The following is a 24380-nucleotide window of genomic DNA, read 5'->3' as shown; positions in this document are numbered from 1 at the left end:
GGCAATACCAACCCAACCCACCAAAAAGGCCAGGGGATCAGAAGTTTGGAGACCATGAGGCATGAACTGGTCCCCTACACCTATTTTCTGAATCTCTGCTTACACTAGGGATGTGCGATAGAAAAAGCACTTGACTAGCACTCAAGACACCCAGATTCAAGTCAGATGTCATCAGTAAGTAGTTGAGTAATGTTAAATCATTTTCATGTTTACACAGTCTTCTGTAAAATCAGGGGGAGTAATTATTGGTTCTCAAATTGTGGAGAAAGTAAAAGTCACCTGGGGAGCTCACTGACAATTCTCCCAAACACAGGCCTAAGACTCCATTTCAGTGGGTCCAGGAATCTGCATTTCAACAAATATCCTAGGGGACTCTGATGCTGATGGGTCCCCAAGTTAGCATCACAGCAGCTGCTGAAATTGTGCGCTGGTGACCTCAGGAATCGTCTGCTTACCAGTGTCCCCCCAGTTGGCTGGACAGAATCTGAAGAGACGCAGATGGGAAGGGCTGCCATCCAGGACCAGGAACACTATATGTCTCTGAGGCTCGAGTCCCTGGACACCAACAGGAGATAATGCAACTTCCCCTGAAGCCGTTAGCTCTGCTTCCAAGGGTGGCCGTCCTCTCCTGGGCGTCAGCAGGTCACATCCCCGAGTGGTTCAAGCTACTGTGCTACAAACCCCCCATAGTACTACCTGGAACTGCTAGGGAAAATAATCAGTTACAACTCCTCCTGATTTCAAAGATAGGAGGCAAAGGATACCCTGATATGCCAATTAATCAATGAACCATAAAGGAAAGGATCACTTCCCTGGAGAGATCTCATTTTGTAGAAAAAAATGGTAGTTATCTATAAGATGCAAATACAAGACAGGAATTCCAATGAGAAAAAAAAAAAAAAAAGAGGCAGCACAGCACAGACAGACAGGCAGCCACAGACTAAATAATAAACATTCTGAGAATAGTGCCTGTGACATAGAAAGAGCTATTTAAATGGAAGTTACAAAGAAATCCATGCCATTATTCATCAGTGAGAACGTATAAGGTAATACCAAGAAAATGGCACAGAATATAAGAAACCAGGAGAAAAGGTAGAAATAATTCCTGATTCCTGCTCTCAGAATTGGTGAATTTTTCAGAGTATCAACATGTCTATTTATTTGAATTAGCTTAGGTGGCCCAGGAACTTCTGAACTTCCTCGATCTATTGTTAAGATCTCTAATCAATAATTTTCAGACACCACAAATTTATCTGCTTCTATTTCAATATTTAACATTTATTCTGTCCTCATGCTTCTAGCTTAAATAAAATCACCCAGCTTGTTTTAGTGATGATAGCATTTGCTAAAGCATTTTAAAAATGTTATTTTTTTGTTAACTATAATTCATGTAGAAAATTTTTCCCTAAATGAGTGTGTACAGCTGTGTATGTGTAAATAATGAGTGTGTATAGTGATGTGTTTTTTTTAGACACAATTTTCTTTCTTTCAAAAGTGCTAGGATAACTGCTGTACTTGATCAGTACTTGAATGATATTGCTATAAGTTCTCAGTTCAAAACTAATGTCATTAAGTGTTATTACATCATGAATACTTGACAGAACTTCTCCTTCTAGATTTTTTTTAAGTCTTATTCTTCGTGATGTTTTGGGCTGAGCTAGAATTTGAACCCAGGCCTACCTGATCGTAAACTCATTTCTTCCTTCTTTATTACACAGTATTTTAGAAGTTGAAAGGTGAAAATAATAAAACATAACAGGTTTACAAATCATATGGAAATCAGTTAATATCATTAAAAATTGCATAAAGAAGCACTGACAAAATTATAGACATTTATATACAAAATATCTCCTCACCAACATGTATGCTCGGGGCAATATAAAGGTTTGAGAAATAAGGATTTGTACTGACAAGAGCCAAATTCCATGTAAAAAATCAAGGAAAAAAAAGGAATCAGAAAACCCTGTCTTCTTCCAATTACTAAAATTTATACTTATGAGACTGATAGAAGTCTGCAAGTAGCAATTATTAGTCGATTTTCAGTTTCTGAAAATATTTTATTAAATAACTGTTAAATATGATTTTTACAAAGCAAATTGCATAGAAAAAGGTAAAAATGTTTATGTTCCCAAAACTTTCTATGCCTTTTGTCCATCATCTTCTTGTCAGCTGCTCTTACTCAGAGAGAGCTGGTACGGAGGGACAGAGCTGAGATGTCCCAGTTTTATTTCTATCAGGCAGGAAGGGCACACACCTTGCAGAGACTTAGCATGTCTCCAGGTAACAGCTGCCACACAGAGCTTGCTTCAAGGTTGGCTCACCTGTCTGGCGGCCATCAGTTTCAGGGAGGAGAATCTCACATGGCTCAGGAAGAGTTTAGAAGCTGAACAAGGTTTTCAAGACATTTTAAGTAATAGGCATTTAGAGGAGTTTCTTCTGAGTTTGAGAAAGCTGAGAGAGAAAAATAAGAGTATGGAAGAGTAAGTTTATTAAATTTAGTACTGTACTTAAGAACAGACAGAATTCATATTTATTTTTTATTTATAGTTTAGCCAAAAAGTATAAACAAAAATCAATACACCTCCATAATGGCTGCCATTACCTATAACCCCAAATGAATGCCTTGCTTTCTATGCTACTATATCATTCCTCCGAATGCACAAATTCTAACATAACTACCTCTAGGAACTCATGGTCACAGTGAGAAACAAACCAAAAAAATCCACAAACTACTTATAAAAAATCAGACTATAAAAGCACAAATTAATAACCAACAGATTTAGTACAGTACAAGAAAGACACAGTAGAGCTCCTTAGCATAAAAAGTGCTCAAAGAATAATGCTCACTGAAAACCGGTCACTTAAAATGAAAAATGAACTGTGAAAAAAAGACCCTGCCTCCTATCATGATCACATCACAGGGCTGAGAGGATAGAAGGGCAACTCGATCTATTCACGGAAGACTGTAATTCAACTCCCTGATGTTAGATCAAAGTTTTCTGTTCAAGGTCAATTCTAATTGGGCCCAGTTCTTATCACCTCAGAACACATTACAGCACGGTGGTAGCCACTGGCAAAGGAAGTTTAGTGCATGAAAAAGAAAATGAACTGGAGAAAGATCAAAGACATGTTTTAAGAAACTATATCTCAAACCTTCATCTACCAAAACAATTTATTATTTAAAAAGGTGACATAATGAAAAGCATGGACCAGATATCAGCACATTTTTATAATGCTTCAATAAAAAAGCTTCTCAAACATCAATGTAGAAAACTGTCTTCTTGTTGTGAACTATCCAAACAATTCATTAATCAGAGAATTCACTTAATAGCTTCCAAGTTTAAGTGTAATCTCTTCCATAATAAAACTTACTTTTCTTTGCTAAGGAATATGCTTCATCCACTCTTCTTTTTATTGATGGATTTTTCAAAGTTGTTTTTGCCTGCAGATAACATAGAGCAATCCATTAATTAGATTTATTCCCATAGGCTATGGATCAGGTACTACAATATTTATGCGTCCCCTGCTGACCACAGCCCTAAGCAGAATATTACCAAGTATAACGATGGATCCAGGGAATTAGGAATGGGCATATCCCGCTGTGCCGTCGCCCGCATCCCTCCCTCCCTAACTCGCTTCTTTCTCTGCAGCTCCGTGTGCTTCTTTCCCTGCCCTTCCCTTGGCCCCTTCTCCCCTAATATCAAGTCTTAAAGGAAGACTCAGTCCTGGTTTCCATATTTCACATTCCCTCAAACCCCAGATTTCCGACAAAGTATAACAAACAGTACCGGTTGGTCAACGAATATTCACTAATAAGTAACTGCAAAGTGTCAGCTCCTGTGCTAAGCCCTAGGGGTACACGGTGAAGCGACTGCGCTGCCTCTGGCCTCGTGCACACGGCTGCCACCCGGGGGGGACGAGCAGCACACAAGGGACGAACGGCCAAGAACACCATTCGGGGATGGCGTGCATCCTAACACCGGCTGGCACTTGCCGCTCTTTAATTGCTAGATATACAAGGGCACTTCTCTCAGGAATGAGATGTCTGCAATGAAGGAGAAGCCCAAAGGCCAGAGAGAGCAAGTGCAAGTCGGCACCTGCTGATGGCTCCCTCGGGGCTGGCCCTGGGCTGCAGCCTCACAAGAACCAGGTTTTCTCGAAACTCAGTAACGGCACATGCTAGACAAAGAGGAATCACACAGCTGGATAAAACTTCATTATCTGGTTTTGTTTCAGGATGCATTTTTCCTTAATACATCTTTTAGCAGAAACGATCTATACTAACATTAAACCGATATGCCAAATCAATTTATATTGACAGGGAAAATTCACCCAAAAGAGACACCCTTCTGAAATGAGACATCCTGTTGATTAAATGAAAAAGATTTCAAGTGATGGCTCACTAACTGTAAAAATGCACAAGGCAACAATGTCTTTGAGTTCATTTTTTCTCTCTTGCTGATAGTCCTCCGGCATCCCTGGCTGCAGCCTCGGAGCCTTGGTGTTTGCCCCCGGCTATAACAAGGACTTTAAAAACTGACCTTTTGATAATTGTGAATCAGAGCCCAAAGCGCAGCTGCTCCAATCCTCTGAGCATTTTGACTCTCGCTTTCCAGACAGGCAGCTAGCACACCAATGACTTTTTCTAATAATAAACACATTAGAAAAAAAAGTTCAGTCCCAGACATTACAATATATCCTGATCCTGGACTAGTCAGATACTCCCTTTTTCCCCACCAGAATACATACAAAGTTGGTATCACCAGACTAGAGCAAAAACAATCTTGTATACCATGTATGGGAGGATAACCTCAAAACAAACTATTTTCACGACAGGCATAGAATAGTCAGGGAAGCTGTGGCAGCCTAATTTTTTTGGCCCTAATTCAACAACAGCACATTCATTTAAACAACAATAGTGCAGAAGTAATTACACAAAGAGTTGTATAAATGAGCTGTTCGATTATAGCTCACACTTTGGTGTGCAGGAAAACAGTTTTGCTCTTATGATAAATTATAAAGACTATTATAAGAACATCAATAGCATGGGTTACTATATAAAACAATAACCAAGAAATATGAAATTAGGTAACCCTTTTAAAATAGGACTAAACATTTTGGAGAAATGTTTTTGTGTATGTGTATGTCAGAGGAAAAAGTGATTTAAAGGCACATCAATACATGAGATATGTCCCCTTTTTGCAAAGCTAGCCAGAGTATGAAATCAAGACTTACAAATTATCTGCAGCAGTCTACTCATTTTAAGTAAAGATGCAAAGAAGTCCAGTCCCAAGTAAACTGTCAGGGTGTTTCAGACCAATATATGAACCTATCTTATTACTTATTTTTATATATCATTAAATTGTATCAAATTATTTCTCCTCTAAAATGTGTGTTTAAAAACATGTAGCATTCTTAAGGGTTGGTAATGGGAACTCTCTCTGTATGTCTAACCACTCCCCACTCCACTGGATGCATCTAATTACACTGTAACCTGGTTGAGGGCAAAGTGCGTGTCTGCTCACTGATGAATATTCCAACCACAGTGCCAGTTTATTTTAGGGGCTCAATAAATACCAGCTGGGCAAAAGATTCCATAATTAAAGCAACAAAAATGCTGTTTCAATAATTCTATGTAGTTTTTAAAGAAATTTTAAGGAATTTTAAATTTTTTACAGGAAAAAAAAAAAGAAAGAAAGAAAGCTGCTCCATAAAGTAACTTCTGTACAGTGGAGGGACAGTGTGGAAGGAACACGTGGGTGCTGAACCTTCCTGACAACTAGCCCCTACTCCTTACCACCTCCTCTGCCTTCCCTAGTTTTCCCTTGCTTTTCCTGTCCCCTAACTTTCCCACAATGAGCCTATATAAATAGTTACCTGATGAAATTCGTTATGTGAGGTTGTAGGTGGCAGCTGGTACTCTTGGAACACATCACGAAATGAAAGGGTGGCTCCCACTTGTTTCTCTGAGTATCATCAAGTGATATTTTTATATAGAGTACTAAACACTCAGAACATACAACCCATAAGCTAAGTAAGTTTATAATAACTCCCTCGACTAGATACTATCTCTTAAGCATTTTTTTTTAAGATTTTATTTATTTGAGAGAGAGAGTGAGAGTAAGAGTGAGAGAGAGCACAAGCAGGGCAAGGGGCAGAGGGAGAAGCAGACTCCCCACTGAGCGGGGAGTCTGATGTGGGGCTCGATCCCACGACCCTGGGATCATGACCTGGGCCAAAGGCAGATGCTTAACCGCTGACCCACCCAGGTGCCCTTCTTAAGCGTTTTTAATAAAGTACACATATAGATCAATTAATGTGGTCCCTAATGATGATGCAACTGGATCAATTTAAAAAAAAAAAACTGTGAAATATAGCATGTATAGCAAAAAAGGCACATTAAACATTTTTAAGTTTTACTAATAGGCTGTCCATCAACAGATGAAAGGATAAAGAAGGTGTGTGTGTGTGTGTGTGTGTGTGCGCGCGCGTGTGTGTGTAATGGAATATTATGCAGCCATCAAAAAAACCAAAAACAAAATCTTGCCATTTGCAACGACGTGGATGGAACTAGAGGGTATTATGCTAAGTGAAATAAGTCAATCAGAGAAAGACAAGTATCATATGATCTCACTGATATGAGGAATTTGAGAAACAAGACAGAGGATCATAAGGGAAGAGAGGAAAAAAATGAAACAAGACAAAACCAGAGAGGGAGACAAACCTTTAAGAGATTCTTAATCACAGGAAATAAACTGGGGGTTGCTAGAGGGGAGAGGGGTGGGGGGGATGAGGTAACTGGGTGATGGACACTGGGGAGGGTATGTGTTGTAATGAGCACTGGATATTATATAAGACTGATGACTCACAGACCTGTACCCCTGAAATAAATAATACATTATATGTTAATTAATTGAATTTAAATTTAAAAAATTTTTAAAGTTTAACAGGTATGAAGTGAGCACCCACATACACCTATAAATAACTTCAAAAGAATAGATAACAGTAAAATGTAGCTAGTAAGTAGGAAATGATGAGTTTTAAATACTTACTACCTTTCTTCTAATGTAATTGAGTTAATTACAAATTTAGGGATGTCATATGTGCTAGCTTGAAATCAGCTATATTGAGTATTTACACCATGAATATCAACAAATCCAACAAACCAGAGTTGAATTAATGGTAAAGCTGAAAGAGGTTTGTTTTATGACTATATTTTGCATAAAGGTGAGAAATAGTTTTAACATTGTATTACAAATTAGATTTAATGACAATATATTGATTGGGAAAAGAGCTGATTGGGATACAATTTCATTTGTCAAATCATGATGAAACTGCAACCAAAGACTGGCTACAGATACAAGAGTTTTTTCAGCAAAAGTCTCCCATGTCATGCTCCCACGCTGGGTTACATATATATTTATAGAATTTGTTATTATTTCAGATCTTTTAATTTTTCACTTTCCTATCTTCTGCAAACATTCCAGGCTTTATCACTTACTTATCTAAATATGGCATAAATAAATTTATCTTTAAATCTGTGTTTTATAATTCCAACACCGGAAGCCTAAGCAGATGAGTTGGTGTATTTCCCCTGCTGGTTCTGACTCATGTTGCCAGGGTTCCTGCTGGGCTTGGTCACATTTAACCATACCCTGGTTAATACTTCCGAAAACCTGTGGAGGTTCTCTGAGGCCCAGTATGTACTTGTCCTCCATCCATCGGAGTGGCACGATGCCTCTGCTAAGCACCCAGAGGCACTGTCCATCGAGGTTCGGCTCAAACCAAGGTCACAGGCCACTCAGGCTACACGTCTCTCGGGTACAGAGCTGTGAGGAGCAGTCTGTGTGCCCATTCTCACACTTATTTTTCTTTTCTTTATAATCACTTAGATAAGGGTTGGGGGACCAATTTAATTCTGATTCATCCTTCTCCTAAGAGGTTAGCTCTTTGGAGTTCCACGTTAATACAAACAAGATGGCCCATAAACTCCCCATCCTGGACACTCTTGACTGTTGTTCCCTGACTCCTAGGCATGACTGAACAAAAGTCGAGCATACAATGTTGGCAAATGTTCTTGAAACAAAAAATATACATAGTTCATATATATATTTTTGTGTCTCTCTAGCCACAAACTTCCAATCAAAATTGGCCTGGGAGTTTCCCACTATCTTTTCAGTTCTTTGATTTTTTTTTTTTTAGGTTAATTTTGATATATTTTATCTAGCATAATTTTATTGTTTTCAGAGGAGTCCTTGCCTGAAATTACCAGAAACAAGGAATAAGCCCTCCCTGTGGATCCCCAAGTGGAAATGGGAGGCGGTGCCCCTGACATGCCTTCAAAGGTCCGCAAGAAATTGCACAGGAGCTGCCTCCTGTCCCTGCCTTGGAGGCCCCTGATCTCACATCTCTGGGGCTAAGGAAGCTCCTTCTGACCAGAAATTTGTCCAACTGCTTTAAGCTACGGAGGAAGAGACAGCATGGCTATTGCAAAGATATGCTAAAAATAAATCCAGAGGGAAAATGTAGACTTCTCCTAGAATTCCCGAAGGCCCATCCTTTTTCCAACTCTCAGTAATAAAACTGCACTGAGTAGTCCCAAAGAAAAACTTCTTCTGAGAACAAGGAGTAACTAACAGGTGACAGGCCTGGGGACACATACCTCACATGTGCTATCCCGCTGCCCCACAGGGTGGGCCTGTCATTAGCCTCACTCTACCCAAGCGAGGACGGGGCGCGCCCCGCGGCGCCTCACGGCAGCTACGGCACCGCACGGCACCCCCACGGCACCGCACGGTGCCCCACAGCAGCCCACGGCGCCCCACGGCGCCTCACGGCACCCCCAAGGCAGCCCACAGTGCCCCACGGCGGCCCACGGCACCGCGCGGCGCCCCACGGCGCCCCATGGCAGCCTGCAGTGTCAGTGGAGGAGCTACAGAAAAGCGGAGCTCAGATCCACAGTTCACTTCGCAAAGTTAAAAGCTGACCGAGCTTCTACAATCTCTCCCTGTTATTTCCAACAATTCCATAACTACCAGAGAGAAACACCACTGCATACACAGCAGGACGCATGCAGAATCATTGCCACTCACTTAGAAAACTCCATGTGTCATAGAAAAACACCGCTAAGAAAGATTAAGTAAAAAACATGAACAGAAAACAGAATTAATCTATCTGGAGCATCTACCATGTACCATAAATGGTACTAGACACTTCATGTGTGTTTATAAACTGATTTCTACCAAAACTCAGAAAGGAAGGATTATTTTACAGATGTAGAAACTGGACCCAGGGAAGCTGCCCCAGGTGATGCTCGAGTGAGCACATAAGGGTTGGCATCCAACACCAGGTGTGTGGTGTTGTAATCTGAATGCAATACTCGAGGAATGACCACATGTATAAACAGATGCCTGAGTGTGTGTGTGTGGTGTATAATGTGAATACTCACCATTAGCCAGGATCTTGGGCTTATTGGCAGGACTGAAGCAGATGTTGTGAAAGATAAGAAGTGGTATATAAGGGCTGCTCTTATGCTTGTATTTGCTCATTTCTGTAAGTAAGTCTAAACAGCCATCTAGCCTCAGGATCATTTGTTGCCCGTCTTCTGCAAATGATATATTCAGGAGTAACTTCAACCAAAGAATGGTCAGATTACTGAGATGCTTACTTCCTCCTTTTGGCAATGTTAGAGATAGAAAGTTCTGTAAGAAGTTACTCTGTGGGTAAATAGAGAGAATATTATTTTCTTCCTGAGTCTTTTCATTATTTTCCTTGTCCCTTGGAGACCAATTAGCTAGAATTCTGCTCTTCTTTTCCACAACTTTAATTCCTCCTTCCTCCTAACACCTACCTTCCAAATATTCCATCTATATTGTTTCCAGGTATAAGTGAACAAGTTAAGGAGAACAAAATAGTGCTCAAATTTTAGTTCTTACTAATTCTTTCCTGATAATGGATAAAGTAAATACATATAGTCAACTCTTAATTATTTAGGATGGATAATTCAATTTGGGGATTATTTCAGGCCTCCTGAGTTTTCTCTTTCTGTGTGCCTTCTGGCAATTTTGCTACTCATTAAAAGCTATCCTATGGGGAGGCAAAAGAAACAAAACCCAAATCAGTCTTGGATACCAGTTAAGAACTCTAGTAGTACTGAAGAGATCTGAATCTAAGCGTTCTTAAAACTAAAAAAAATCTATGTGTACATTTTATATTCACTTTACCCTAACCGCTTATCTTCACAGATAATTTCTCATGGCTACATGCCATTCTAGAAAACTTAGAAATGAATACCAAAAATATCAGACAGATATTTTGATCAGGGTACAGAAATATGATCACTGAACTTTCATAAATGTCCAGAATATCTCTCATCTCTCTCCTGCTTAATAATCTATTCTGGCCTAGCTCTTGGGTTCTCCTGCACCTAAGTCAGGACGTTGGCTTGAATCTCTAAGGTAAATTGAACACTTTTATATAGGACTCTGAGTCTAAAAATGAAATGATACGGACGTGGTAAATCACTGTACTGTACACCTGAAACTAGTATTACCTTGTATATGTTAATTAACTGGAATTTAAATAAAAACTTAAAAAAATAAAAAAATAAAAATGAAATGAGCTACAGAAATATTAGCAACATAACCCAAGCAACAAGTAAACTGTAAAACGACATGCCCACTTTGCACTGTACTTGCCGTCACTCACAGCTACTTCTCATCGCTCAGTCCAAATTAATGCTTTTTAGATTCATCCCTTGCCTTTTCCGTTCAGCTAGACTCTGCCATGATACTGGAGATTTGGAGTTGACACTAGTGATAAAATATACGGCAGTGCCTTAAATTACAAATATGCTAGGGGCACTCCTTCTTTTTGCTAGAGCTACAGATGCTTTCAGACAATTTCTGTGCTAGACATGGTGGAGAGAAACCAGACACTCGAGAATCTCAGCTGTACGACAGTGCTGGCTACATTTTCTGACGCCTACAGATGAGCAATGAGAGGTATAACTATGGCGCCCAGGACTCAATGTAACGAAGCAGCAGGGGAAGGCTCAGGGGTTGCCTAATGAGAGCAGAGGAAAAACAATCGACTGACCGCACCTGAAACAGAGTCCAATGGAGCATATATCAAAATATGCTTGCGTACAGTAACATAGCCTGAGAGTGGAAGACACCTTCAAGATCATGTTGTTTAACCCGAGAAGTTTACAAATGAAGCTTAAGGAGAGAAGGTCTCCAGCTCAAAGTCACATGTCAGACCCGAGAGTAGCAGTCATTTGGGAGTTCCTATTCTACTTTACCCATGTGCTCTACAGGGAGGGGGCAGGAAGCCCTACCCCTGTCTGCGCTCCCCCACACACAGCCAGCTGGGCACGACTTCACATATATATCCAGCCTGTGCCAGCAAATAAACAGCTGCTTCTGGTGGGAGTGGTGGGCCCCTGATTTTCACCTTTTGCCAACTTACACAGGGTGAGTACTCCCGCCATGACTGATTTCAAGATAGCAATGTGATGTCAGTTGGGTCACAAAGTTGCTGAAAATCAGCAACGACACTCATGAGCCAGCCTGAGTTAGCTCCAACACACTGCTGAAAAGATCATTCCTTAGTCATAACTGCTATTTATATGGAGACTGCAGTCAGAGTGGGGTTTTTTGGGGTGGATGGGGGGTGGGGAGCTGACACAGTAAAGGAAAAGGAGACTAAATTCTTAGGAATGCTGTCAACTTTCATACTTTGTCTTGGCTTCCATGTAAAAGAAACAGAAACAAACTACTATGTACTAGTAAATAATAGATAATGTGATCATATTCACATCTTAAAGGATCTTCCAAATTAGGGATTCTGTTCATACATATCTAAATATAATCTCACTGAACATGTGTATTAGAATTTATTTAACTCATTCAATCCCTTGTGAAGTACCCTAGGTTAAAAGCAGTGAGAAGAAGTCAAGTTTTGGCAACGGAGTCCCAGAGGACTGATAACATCACCTATTATGTCATAAAGAAGTTAAGTCTAAGTGGGGAGAAGTGGTTGTGATTTCACACACGGTTTTGACAATGTAAACTGAACGGAAATTGTTACTACTCAATTTGGTCTACATAAAGACCAATACATTACTTTTATGATCTCAAATAAATGTAAGATAGCTGTCTTTCTAAACCCCTCATTTTTGAGAAAGATAAAATATAATCCAGAAGCTAAGAAGATAAACGAAAAGGAAATGAAATGATCATACTCTAGCTTGTCACTTTTCATGTGTCATCTATCAACTGGCTTTAAACAAAGTAAACCTTCTGAATCCTTTTACAATTTTTTAAAATACAATGTCTTGGAGTCATAATAATTTAATCCTAGAAATTGAGTTCTGGATTTTTCATACATTTTCTCAATTAGAAGGATTATTTTACTATCTTTTTCAAGATATGAAGGGGTGGCTCAGCCAGTTAAGAGTCTGACTCTTGATTTTAGCTCAGGTTGTGATCTCAGGGTCGTGAGATCGAGCCCCACGTCATCAGGCTCCAAGCTCTGTGGGGAGTCTGCTTGAGATTCTCTCCCTCTCTTTCTGCTCCTCCCCTCACTGTCACGTGCACTCTCTCTCTAAAATAAATAAATAAATCTTTTTAAAAAAAAGATACGAAGGAAAAAAAAAGAAGAAGAAGAAGATAGCAGGAGGGGAAGAATGAAGGGGGGTGGAAATCGGAGGGGGAGACGAACCATGAGAGATGATGGACTCTGAGAAACAAGCTAAGGGTTCTAGAGGGGAGGGGGGTGGGGGGATGGGTTAGCCTGGTGATGGGTATTAAGGAGGGCACATTCTGCATGGAGCACTGGGTGTTATACACAAACACATGGAACACTACATCAAAAACTAATGATGTAATGTATGGTGATTAACATAACATAAAACAAAAGATACGAAGGAGAGATTAAGTACTTACTTTCTGAATTATTCCTTTACAGTCATGAGATAAGGCCAGATTTGAAAGAAACATAAAAACCATCTGCTGAACGGCAGTGTTCTCAAGAGGCATCTGGGAAGCCAACTTCAGGATACACCCCATCAGAGATGTGGCAGGGGCCCCTCTATATGCAGCTTGAACCGGATACTGTCCACAACTTGACCAACAAAGAGAACTGCAACCTGAAAAAAAAACAGCCTATCACAATGTCTTCTTAGTTTCACTAGTTAAAGACTCTAAGTAGTGAAGCGTATCTGTCCATCAATGACTTACCCACTAACCTATGAACTGCAAATTGGCACTGAAGGCTACTGCTGATGTCTACATTCAGCCTAATGGATTTGCCATCCTCACTGAGGGTCTAATGATCTCAATGGGGCATATTAAAATACTAAGTTTATTTTCTTTTTAAAGAATAAAATATGCATAAGAAGTTTTTAAACAGTTCCTTAAAAAGACATCTAAATAAAGACCGTGTAGAAGAACAGAATTTTAGAAACTGGATATAACTTGGTCTAATGTCTTCATTTTACAGAAGGAAAAAAAAAGGGGGGGACACAGTAATCCTGGGGCATGGGCAAATAAATGGTAGCAGCCATGTGTGCTAAGTAAGGGCACAGCCTCAGAGAAGCCTGTGACCTGCTCAGAGGGACACAGCTCATAAGCAGCCAGAACCAGCAGTGGTCAACTGGTTTTCCAGAGTCCAGTGTTTTCTCAGGAAATTAAACAACCATATGGATTTATCATGGGAGTAAAACCATCATAAAAGAATTAGAAATTCATTTTACTGTAGTGTCACATAAATCTGAAGTAAATTAACTTGTGAAAGTCCATGCAAGGAGGCCAGCTTATGTAGAACTAGATCAGAATCAAATACATTCTGCAAAATAAAGTCATAAAAGGCAAGTGAACACAAATAACATAGTGATCTTTCCTGTATTCACACCGTATAGTCGTATCCAAATAGCAAGGTTTCTATTAAATCCATTAAATGATCCTTGAAAACAAACCAGATAGGAAAACAAAAGGTTTCTTCCTCAATTTAGTAACCTAACCACAATCTCATATTTACATCAATTTTAAGTATAAAAGTAACATAGATTATAGTTTCAAAAGACTTAAAATATGTTTCTTTTGCTCAGTGTTTAGCAACTGATTTTTTTTTCCCTGCTTACTTCCCTAAACCCTCAACTAAGGCGTGAAGAAGGACAAGGCGCAGATGCACCGGGCGGACAGTCTACTGCACTGGCCGTGCTGTTAGGGGTGGTGAGCTGGAGGACGCAGCTGCAGGAGACTCTCCAAGCAGAAGTAAGAAGGAGAAAGTCAGTGACAGAATGAAGACAAGGAAATTCTGTGCCATGGTGCACTCCATACACCACAGTGAAAGTTCAGGCATTAAGAACCTGAAAGTCTGTTTACGTCATCGGTTCCTGCTGGTGAAAGACAAGCTGAGTGAGCTCCACAAATGGACAGCCCAGAGCTGGGGTGGAGGCCCATGTCTGACCATCAAGGAATAAGCTACCCTAAGCACGTGGTAGTGACAAGATGGACTCCGAACTGTTTTGAGTTCCACTCCTTTCTCTGCATATCTTTTGACATCTGGAGAACCCAGCTGCTCAGCAGCTGAATGGTGGCTAGAAGAAAGCATGTGCACTTGCTGACCAGACCCTACATGTATGACCCCGAGTTTTCAAGGGGAAATGAATACCGCCAGCAATCCTACTTCACCTCCACAGTGGGTTTGCTTTCCCTCAGCTCAAACAGCTACTTCACACCTCCTCCTCTCTTCTTAAATCACCTCCACCCTCACCTTTGCTCACTCTTGGCTGCTGGGCTCTAACAATGCACGGCCCTTAGCAGCTTCTCAATAAAACACCTGTTAAAGGAATGAAAAGAGGTGTCCCAACGACATCAGTTATCACAAGGTCAATTGTTTCCTGCTTCCCACCTTTCCAAACTTTCCAGTTTCCACCATGCCAGCTCCCACTCTAGAGTCTGTAAAAGTTTTAACCTTTACTTGGTTTTTAAGGTCTTACATCATAATTTTCACTCTCTCAATTTCCTATTAAATTCAATTTCCCACTGCCACACAACCAAGCAGGTTTCTCCCTCTCTATTCCATGAGCTGTCTAATGACTCTTCCTATCTCAACAGACACATACTGAAGTACCTTACAGGACCTATGAGAAAACTTCCCTCTAAACAACACACGCTCTGTAAGTAGAAGAAACACTTCAAAATAGGTATTTGTTTTTCCAGTCCACTTTAACAATATTATTATATAAAGTTAGTATTTTAGTGTATTCCTGAAAGGCAGTATTGGGATCTATTTACCATTTGGAAAATTTGCAGTATAGACACAAAGTAGCTGCAGGGCAATTTGCATCAGTGAATCATCCATCAAAAGCCAAGGCCAGAGAGAGTACAAGACAGGAACAAGCTGAGCTTCAAGAGCTGCTTCCTGTTGTGAAAAGGAAATACAGACAGCATTAGTCTGAATATATGAAAATATAAAAATTAAAATCAAGTAAAAAAACCAAACCGGTTATAACATAAGGAGACAAAAACTGAATTTGTCTTCGTTCTGGTTAGTGCAAGCTGGCATCAGAATCCTGCAGATGGATTCAGCACCTTGCCCAGGACTGCCCTGACCATGAGCCCAACCAGTCTCAGGAAGTCCCTTCAACACCGGGGTGGCCACAATACACAGCTTAGGTAAAAAAGCATTAAAGAAACAGCTTCTGAACATGTAACTTAAGCAAGATGATGATACCTCACTACACTGAATAAACTCTTATACTCTAATAAACTCTAAATATTCTGATATGGTTAAGAAATGGAATTTTCTGGTTAAGTAAACATTCTGATCAGTTCTAAGTTCTCTCCTCTACCTTCTCTCTCCTCTGTATGTACGTGTGTGTATACTTGTCTGGTAAGTCTGGATAGATCAGAAGTAGTTTACTGTTTGTAAATAATTTGAATATAGTAAAATTTAGTTAAAACAATATGTTACATCAATAAATTCTTCAGTAATTCATAGTCTTTATTACAAAGATCAGTTACCCCCAAGACAATATTATATATACAATCTGTTTGCAGTAAATGCAGCAATTGCTTAAGTGAACAGGAATTACCAGGCAATTTATAGACCCATGTGCTCACATGTGGGTATTTATATAAATACACATACCCTATCCAATTTTATGCAGCATTAATGGCAGAAGAGAGTGGGAAGTTATTCCCAGTGTTCAACCCTCTCCATAAGCTTTAAAGTCATTCCCAGTGTTATTCCCAAAGTTATCCACCCCTCCCCACTGTCCATAAGCTTGGAACAGAGTCCTATGATTATAGAGAAAACAGAAACAATTAGGTATAAGCTCTGTCTCTACTCTGTCATTCTGTTCACCTAGTTTATCTGTATTTCCATCCACTCATCCTTCCTGCCCAGAAGTGTGGAATAGGGTGTTCCTCTTTTGTTGGAGGTCAGAAAGTCCATCTGTGTTCTGAAACACGGCCTCCCCACCTCCTCCGGGATCTTTATCCATCAATTAGTTCTTCTCTTCCCGTCTCTTTAACGAGTCCCCAGTTTGCTCATTTCTGCTTATATTCAAGCAGTTTACATGTTAGGAGAAACCAACATACTGACTGACTATTTGTAATGCTATGTCCTAAATTATTAATGCTGCTGTTCACGACTAAGCTTCTAGAAAGAGTACTCTTATTGCTGTCACTTCCCATCTCTTATTGAATCCTCAGCTTACTTCAATTTATTTTCTGTCCTGATGGTGCTAGCAAAACCACCCTCAGCACTGTGGAATCTATTAAAGGTCTGTTCTTTCTTCATTTCCCTGCAGCTCTCTACCCAGGAACATCTTCAAACTCTCTCCAGCACTCCTTTCCCAGTTGTTTTCTGCCTCCTCTTAAATAGTTAGTTTCCACAGATATTTTCATATATAGTCTCTTGGGAAATTTCAACAGTTTATACTGATAATTCCTAATACCCCCAACCTGTATCACCACTCAGAGCCCCAGACCCTTGTAATCTACTGATTACCAGTCCTTTTCCCCCTGGATGTCCCAAAGACACTTTACACTAACATGTGTAAACCCAAACATTATGCTCTCTCATGCCTACATTCTGCTCTGTTATGTGTACTTGCATTAAAGTAGAGCCTGGAAATCATTCTACATTTCTCTTTTCTCCTCAGTGTCTCCCCACCCTCCTTCCCTTCTCCACCTGCCCCAGCTGGGGTCTCATCATCTCCTGCCTACTACAGTCCCCCACCTCTAATCTTGCCTGCTGTTCATTTACCTCACAGCCACCACGATCTCCCCAGTATGGAAACTCTTTAATGTCCCATGTGTACAGATACTGGAGCGAGGTAGGCATGGGTGATTTGCTGAATTAACCACAAGAGTACCTTACAATTGGTACTAGGAGCATCTTATACTCCACAGGTAAGTTGGAACAGGAAAAGAAATTAAGAATCTTTGCCCCAGAGGACTATATTTATACTCAAGAGTCATCTAAATACTCTTCTTCGAATTTATTCCTTATTAAACAAGTTAGAAATGTAGAAATGTTTTGACTTATTGAGAGATTACACTATCATAGATGGTTAATGTGATACAAATGTGAACACTAAATTTATAACTAGTACCCAGCTAGCATCTCATAAATCTGTATAAGCAGATCCTACCTGGAAAGTGTTCCAGGGTATTCCCAGTGTAAAGTGTCATGGATTAATATCAACTGCATCCACTCACAAGCACACTATGTAGCATAAGGGATCACAAATTTAGTAAATGACACCTCCATTTTGAGTAAAAAGTTCATACATTGGGAATTTCAGTGAAATGTATAAACACTTAATTCCCATCAAATTGTTTTGAAATGTAAATTGCTAGTAACATGTCTCGAACAAGTTAACATAGCCTAAGGAATATGTTCAAGACATTCATTTTCCAGATGTTTTTTCCAGTTTCATCCCAAGTAAAAGCAAAAAAAGGTAAGAACTTCTTTAAAAAGGAAGCTCCCGTAATGTATCTTTCTCTTACTCATTTGCACGGTATTTCTGTGGGAAAGCTAGCGCTTCAAAAGTGTTGTATCACTAGGACAAAGCAAATTAAAGAGTTCAAGACACTCTATTCTGTGTAACATCACTAACACAGTATTTTAAATGACAGCATCAACAGGGCGCCTGGGGGACTGGCTCAGTCAGTTGAGCAGCAAGCTCTTGGTTTTGGCTCAGGTCATGATCTCAGGGTCCTGGGACTGAGCCCTGTGCGGGGCTCCCTGCTTAGCAGGAAGTCTGCTTGAAATTCTTTCCCTCTGCCACCCCTCTCCCCCACGCACATGCATGCTCGCAAGCACGCGCTCTCTCTCTCTCTCTCTGGAATAAATAATTATTTTTTAAAAAATTACAAATGAGGGGCGCCTGGGTGGCTCAGTTGGTTAAGCCACTGCCTTCGGCTCAGGTCATGATCCTGGAGTCCCGGGATCGAGTCCCACATCGGGCTCCCTGCCCGGCGGGGAGTCTGCTTCTCCCTCTGACCCCCCCCCCCTTCATGTGCTTTCTCTCTCTCATTCAATAAATAAATAAAATCTTAAAAAAAAAAAAAATTACGAATGAGTGAATAAATAAATAAATAAATGACAGCATCAGTGCTCACAGACACAGCAAAACACCTCAGTGGTTCCCAGGCAGAGGGGCTGAGTCGAGGGGCACAGGGAGCCAGCAGAGCTGGAGGTGAGAAGCCTCCCAAGGTGAACAGGGCCATGCCCAGTGACAGCAGTAAGCATTTTCTACCCAAACAGGAGACACACTCCTCTTCTTTCCTTATGCTTACAGACACCGCCACTTATTTCCTGGACAGCTACCTGACAACTGCCTTTGAAAGAACATAACCATTCACTCCATCTTAGTAAAATACAACTGAAATGCATAACCATAGAGAAAGAAGCTCAAGTTTGCTTTAGCTTCCAGAAGCTTCAGGGATAAAGTTTAAAATGCTGACATAAACAAGAAATGCCATCAATGTTGAAGAATAACAAGGTATATCCATTTCTATGAATTAACACTGACTTTAAGGGCCAATCAACTGTGCATCTAAAAAATCTGAAGTTTTTCATGTTTCCTCCTATATTATCTCATATAAAAATTAAACTGTTTAATGGCAGCATTACTACCAAAATTTTGAAACATCATTCTACTTACTTTACATTCTTCATTTTGATAAAGACAGTTTCTTAGAAGCTGCATAGTAATGCTTAACTCTTTAATAAAACCGTCCTCCTGTTTAAAGAAAAAGCAGTTTAAAAATGTGAACACAATGGCATATTCCACTTTTTATATACAGCAATTCCTTCTGCTTTGGGTCACTTCACAATGCAGGTCCCAGGTATGCTCTCTTTGCACCTGACCACCGTAACTGTAAGGGGACTGACAAGCTAATGATCTCTGAAAGACGACCATATCTCAAGAAGCGCATCTGCCATGAAAAAGTTATTTCTGGTCTATCAAGCATGGAGGAACTGAGATATATAATAGGCTCCATGTTTCATCTCAATAAAGTGAAGCAGGTACTGACTGGTTTTCAATCATATCAGGTGTTGGCTGACTTTCTGAATGATGAAGTAAAGAACCTTTGCCTAGAGAAGGAAAAGGAAAAGAGGCAAGAAAAGAAACTGACAAACATGTAACCCCCTGCAGCAATAAAATTATTACATAAGACTTTTTCTTGGTTTCTTATCAAATGCAAGAGAAAGCAGTTACTGCACAGGTCGCTGCTATAATGGCCTTAGTTATATACTTATATATGTATACTTACAAATTTACAAATACATATGCACTCATCTTCTAAATATGCCTGTAAGGCAGATTTCTTTTTAACAATTATTATTACCATCACTATTATATAAAAACTGTGTTAACTTGAGCTTACATGAGCATGCATTGTGAACATGAGTCCGGTAAACTCAATGCTAGAAAGAGACATTCAAAAGTTATGGAAGGAATAAACAGAGATTAGGAATACCAGCTCTACAACCACCCAGCTACTGGCCTTCTCAGTTCCTAGCTGTATGAGTGTGTTGGACTTAGTGTTCATGAGATAACAAATATGACATGCTCACAACACTGCCTGGTATACAGAAAAGCTCAGTAAGTTATATCTCATTCCTAGGGAATCCATGCTTGCTTTGAGGAAAATACCTTCTTTTGTAGTATAAACAATTTATCTGGTAAAATATCATACACACTTCAAAATGCTTATAATAACAAAAACATGTTAATACATAAATCTCATTTTAAGATCTTTAAGTGAAAATTAAGTCTCTCTGTCTCTCTCTCTCTCTCACACACACACACACATACAGACACACACAACCCCAAGCCCAAAATTGCTAATGCAGAAATCCCTTTATCTAACCTATACCTCTCTTCTAAATCAGGTACCCATTTGTACCAAATACTGATATCATTTATAAGTATAGGAAATTGGAGAGATGGTCCCTAGGTCACTCCTTTATCCACCCAGATGTTTGGAATTCAGAGTTACCTGTTTCTTTAGGGCTGCTTTCCCAGGCCTGAGAGAATCTAGGTTCAGTTGTGCATTAATGTGCTTCATCTGCTCCATGCAGCTGTCTATTAGATCAGCTAAAAGATAAAATTGGAAACAATTAAAAGAATATTCCATTCCCAAATAAGTTGAAATCACATATAACAAAGTCTCCAAAAAATAATGCTTTATATTTCTGACCAACTTCATTTTGATATTTTCAGTGAGAAATTAACAAATCAGAGAAAAGTAAAGAGAACTATAATGTTTAACAATTCCAATGTTTTCAATTTAGTATGATACTCCCAAAATCTGCTTTATGTTTTGAGGCATGCATAATTCGCTTTAATAGCAAATCACAATTGAAATTACTAGACATGATGTTGCTATTATTCTCTTTAACTCTAAGACCTGTGTTCCTGGATTACAGATGAAAAATCACAACACTCTAGAAGGGAAATTTATGTGAAAATACATGATCATCTAACACTGTTGTTACTACTATCAAAACTATGTGGGGTTTTTTTTCAACTATGCAATATGTGCTTGTGGTTACTAATATTTAATTATTATGAAACGGAGTGATGTGTTACTTCTTAAAGTTTCCCCAATAGGGGTGCCTGGGTGGCTTAGTCAGTTAAGTGTCCCACTCTTGATTTTGGTTCAGGTCATGATCTCAGGGTTGTGGGATTAGCCCCGCATCGGGCTCCATGCTCAGCATGGAGTCTCCTTGTCCCTCTCCCTCTGCTCCTCCCCTCGCTCATGCTCTCTCTCTCTCAAATAAAAAAGTAAAATAAAAAAAAAAGCTTCCCTAATATTTATATATTCTCTAGATTAAGAAGCATTACTCAAAAAATAATCTACATATATAACCTTTTCATTTTAAAAGTAATACATGTTTACTGTGTTTCTGTATGAGAAAAACTCTTTAGTCATGAGACTATAAGTTCTTTACACTTTGAATCCAAAGGAAATTAAAATAAACAATCAGTAAAATATATGAATTGACAATATGCCATAAAAGTTAATGAGTCATGTGGCTCACCTTTCAAAGCATGTTTCTGAGCCCTTCTACTGACAGCCAGAAGTGACATCAATGCATTTGCAGCAACTCTTTTCAGGACATCCTTGGAGGATTTTCCTTCATAGCACTGCAAAGAATATATATCAAATTGCCTTGAAGAAAACTTAATCCGGAGCAAAACCATTGTGAATAAAAGATGTGCTGTATTTAAAAGGTATTGCTAGGTTTCAACTACTCCATGAAATTCACTGGAACTTGATAAAATCATTAAGATTTGAGACTGAGAATGCTCTGTGTGAAAAGGACTGTAGAAGAAACTTACAATATGGAAAAGAGCAACAATCATTCTCAAAGGCTCATCATGTAAAGGAGAAACTGTGCACTTACTCAATTTCACCAGGGAATGTACGTACATATGTGTAACTTATTAAAAAGGGCCCTCAGAAAACTGATGAATAGGAAAACTGCCATCAAATTCCTCCTATCGGGGCGCCTGGGTGGCTCAGCCGGTTAAGCGTCTGCCTTTGGCTCAGGTCATGATCCCAGGGTCCTGGGATCGAGCCCCGCATCGGGCTCCCTGCTCCGCAGGAAGCATGCTTCTCCCTCTCCCACTCCCCCTGCTCGTGTTCCCTCTCTCGCTGTGTCTCTCTCTGTCAAATAAATAAATAAAATCTTTAAAAAAAAAAAAAATTCCTCCTATCTTCTTCTTGAGACACAGCCCCTCCCCCTCAATTTCCACCCAATATACCCCTGTACCTCAGGGGATGTGGTTCTTTCCATCCTGCGTTTCTACAGTCACATTTATCTGTTATATTACATGTTTTTCAAAAAAATATTATTTCTTAATTTTGTTGACTTATGTAATTTTTTTTTTAAAAAATCACTTGTAATTTTGAAAATACTAATATTTTGGTATGTTTCTTTCATATAGTTCATATTTGTAAGTTAAAAAAATTTTTATCAGAAATTTCAAATATGTACAAGAGTGAAGGAAACAGAATAACATACTCTCTCTTTTTAAAAATTTTGGGCTGAACTATTTCAAGTAAATACTAGATATCATATAATGTCATATTCCAGTATACATGACCATAAAGCCATTATCATGCCTAACATATTTAATAATTTATTGGTATCAACCTAATATCCAGTCCAAATTCAGATTTTCTCTTTTGTCTCAAAAATGTCTCCTTATGGGGCGCCTGGGTGGCTCAGTCGTTAAGCGTCTGTCTTCGGCTCAGGTCATAATCCCAGGGTCCTGGGATCCAGCCCTGCATCGGGCTCCCTGCTCAGTGGGAAGCCTGTTTCTCTCTCTCCCTCTGCTGCTCCCCCTGCTTGTGCTCTCTCTCTCTCTCTGTGACAAATAAATAAATAAAAATTTTTTGAAAAATAAAAAAATTTTAAAAAGAGTATGTAAATGAAGATTACTTCTTAAGGCTGATAAATTAAGTACATTCACACAACAGTATAATTTTAAAAGTAGAATTTAAGAAATAGTTTTTACTTAATCCGAGTTAATGATAAAGAGTAGTCAGAAGAGGGGTGCCTGGGTGGCTCAGTCGCTTAAGCGTCTGCCCATGGCTCGGGTCATGGTCCCAGGGTCCTGGGATCAAGCCCCACGTCAGGCTCCCGGCTTGGCAGGAAGCCTGCTTCTCCCTCTCCCACTCCCCCTGCTTGTGTTCCCTCTCTCACTGTGTCTGTCTCTGTCAAATAAATAAAATCTTAAAAAAAAAAAAAGTCTCCTTATGATTGGTTTATTGGAATCAGCACCCAATAAAGCCCTCACATCCTACCTGTGTATCTCCTAAATCTAGAGCACTGGCCATTTTCACACCTCCCAACCCACCTACCAGGGTTTTTCATTTCGTTCCCCTCATATTGTTGAGTTGTTGAATAAACCTGAGCAGTCATCCTACAGAATGCCCCACATCCTGGGTCTGTCTGCTTGCTTCCTTGTGATGATCTGAACTTGTCTTCTCTATTCTGTGTTTCTCATTTACTGGGTACTGTAGTTCCAAAGGCTTAAGTACATTCAGGTGAAATCTTTTGTGATAAGATTCTCACTTGGATATACACATAAAGTTTAATTACAATTTCAAAGGGTTCATAAATTCCAGTGTAAGAACTAGAAGTTCCTGGCGGGGAAATCGGAGGGGTAGACAAACCATGAGAGACGATGGACTCTGAAAAACAAACTGAGGGTTCTAGAGGGGAGGGGGGTGGGAGGATGGGTTAGCCTGGTGATGGGTATTGAGGAGGGCACGTTCTGCATGGAGCACTGGGTGTTATGCACAAACAATGAATCATGGAACACTACATCTCAAACTAATGATGTAATGTATGGGGATTAACATAACAATAAAAAATTAAAGAAAAAAAACTAGAAGTTCCTCATATCATTTCTAAATATTAGATATAATTCACATTCGTAATTTTTCCTTCTATCAATAATTTTCAATGATCCAGTTTTATAATATCACATTAAAATTAAGCTCAAAATGATACAGTTTCACATAAAATATAGTATAGCATACGCAGATGCTGACTGGCCGATACTTGACAATGTGACCATGGAGGAGCCTGCAGGGTTGGGGAGGCCCTTCCAGCCCCACCACCAGGGGCAGTGTGATTCCATCTTAAATACCTCCCTTAGGCTGCTGCCTCTATTTGGCCAATGAGTTAGATATTAAATGCCCAGACCCAGGGATGCTTGATAAAGATCACGCTAATGTGACCTTGAAGACGGTGGGGAAAAGGCGGAAAATTATTTAGGATAATGAATATGCTTGGAGTATAATCAGTATAGTTAACTATGAGCATCCTAATTT

General features: G+C 39.6%; 1 protein-coding gene across 4 annotated transcripts in view; it reads right to left on the bottom strand.

The window, feature by feature from the left end:
- Window positions 1-2144: 2144 nt before the first annotated feature.
- Window positions 2145-24380, bottom strand: part of RTTN (rotatin) — a 152266-nt gene continuing 130030 nt past the window's right edge. For all 4 annotated transcript variants that reach the window (XM_034996118.1, XM_034996119.1, XM_034996121.1 and 1 more), the window contains 9 exons: window positions 21574-21679; window positions 20529-20626; window positions 19187-19264; window positions 15303-15429; window positions 12948-13150; window positions 9449-9716; window positions 4542-4645; window positions 3373-3442; window positions 2145-2451 (listed from right to left, as the gene is read on the bottom strand). In XM_034996118.1, the coding sequence (XP_034852009.1) occupies window positions 2366-2451; window positions 3373-3442; window positions 4542-4645; window positions 9449-9716; window positions 12948-13150; window positions 15303-15429; window positions 19187-19264; window positions 20529-20626; window positions 21574-21679 (1140 nt within the window). In that variant the 3' untranslated portion in view covers window positions 2145-2365. The remainder of the gene's footprint in view (window positions 2452-3372; window positions 3443-4541; window positions 4646-9448; window positions 9717-12947; window positions 13151-15302; window positions 15430-19186; window positions 19265-20528; window positions 20627-21573; window positions 21680-24380) is intronic.

This window comes from Mirounga leonina, unplaced genomic scaffold (assembly GCF_011800145.1).
Source record: "Mirounga leonina isolate KUSES-001 unplaced genomic scaffold, KU_Mleo_1.0 Mir_93, whole genome shotgun sequence".
NCBI classification, from domain to species: Eukaryota; Metazoa; Chordata; class Mammalia; order Carnivora; family Phocidae; genus Mirounga; species Mirounga leonina.
This window is presented reverse-complemented; position numbering and strand designations above follow the sequence as displayed.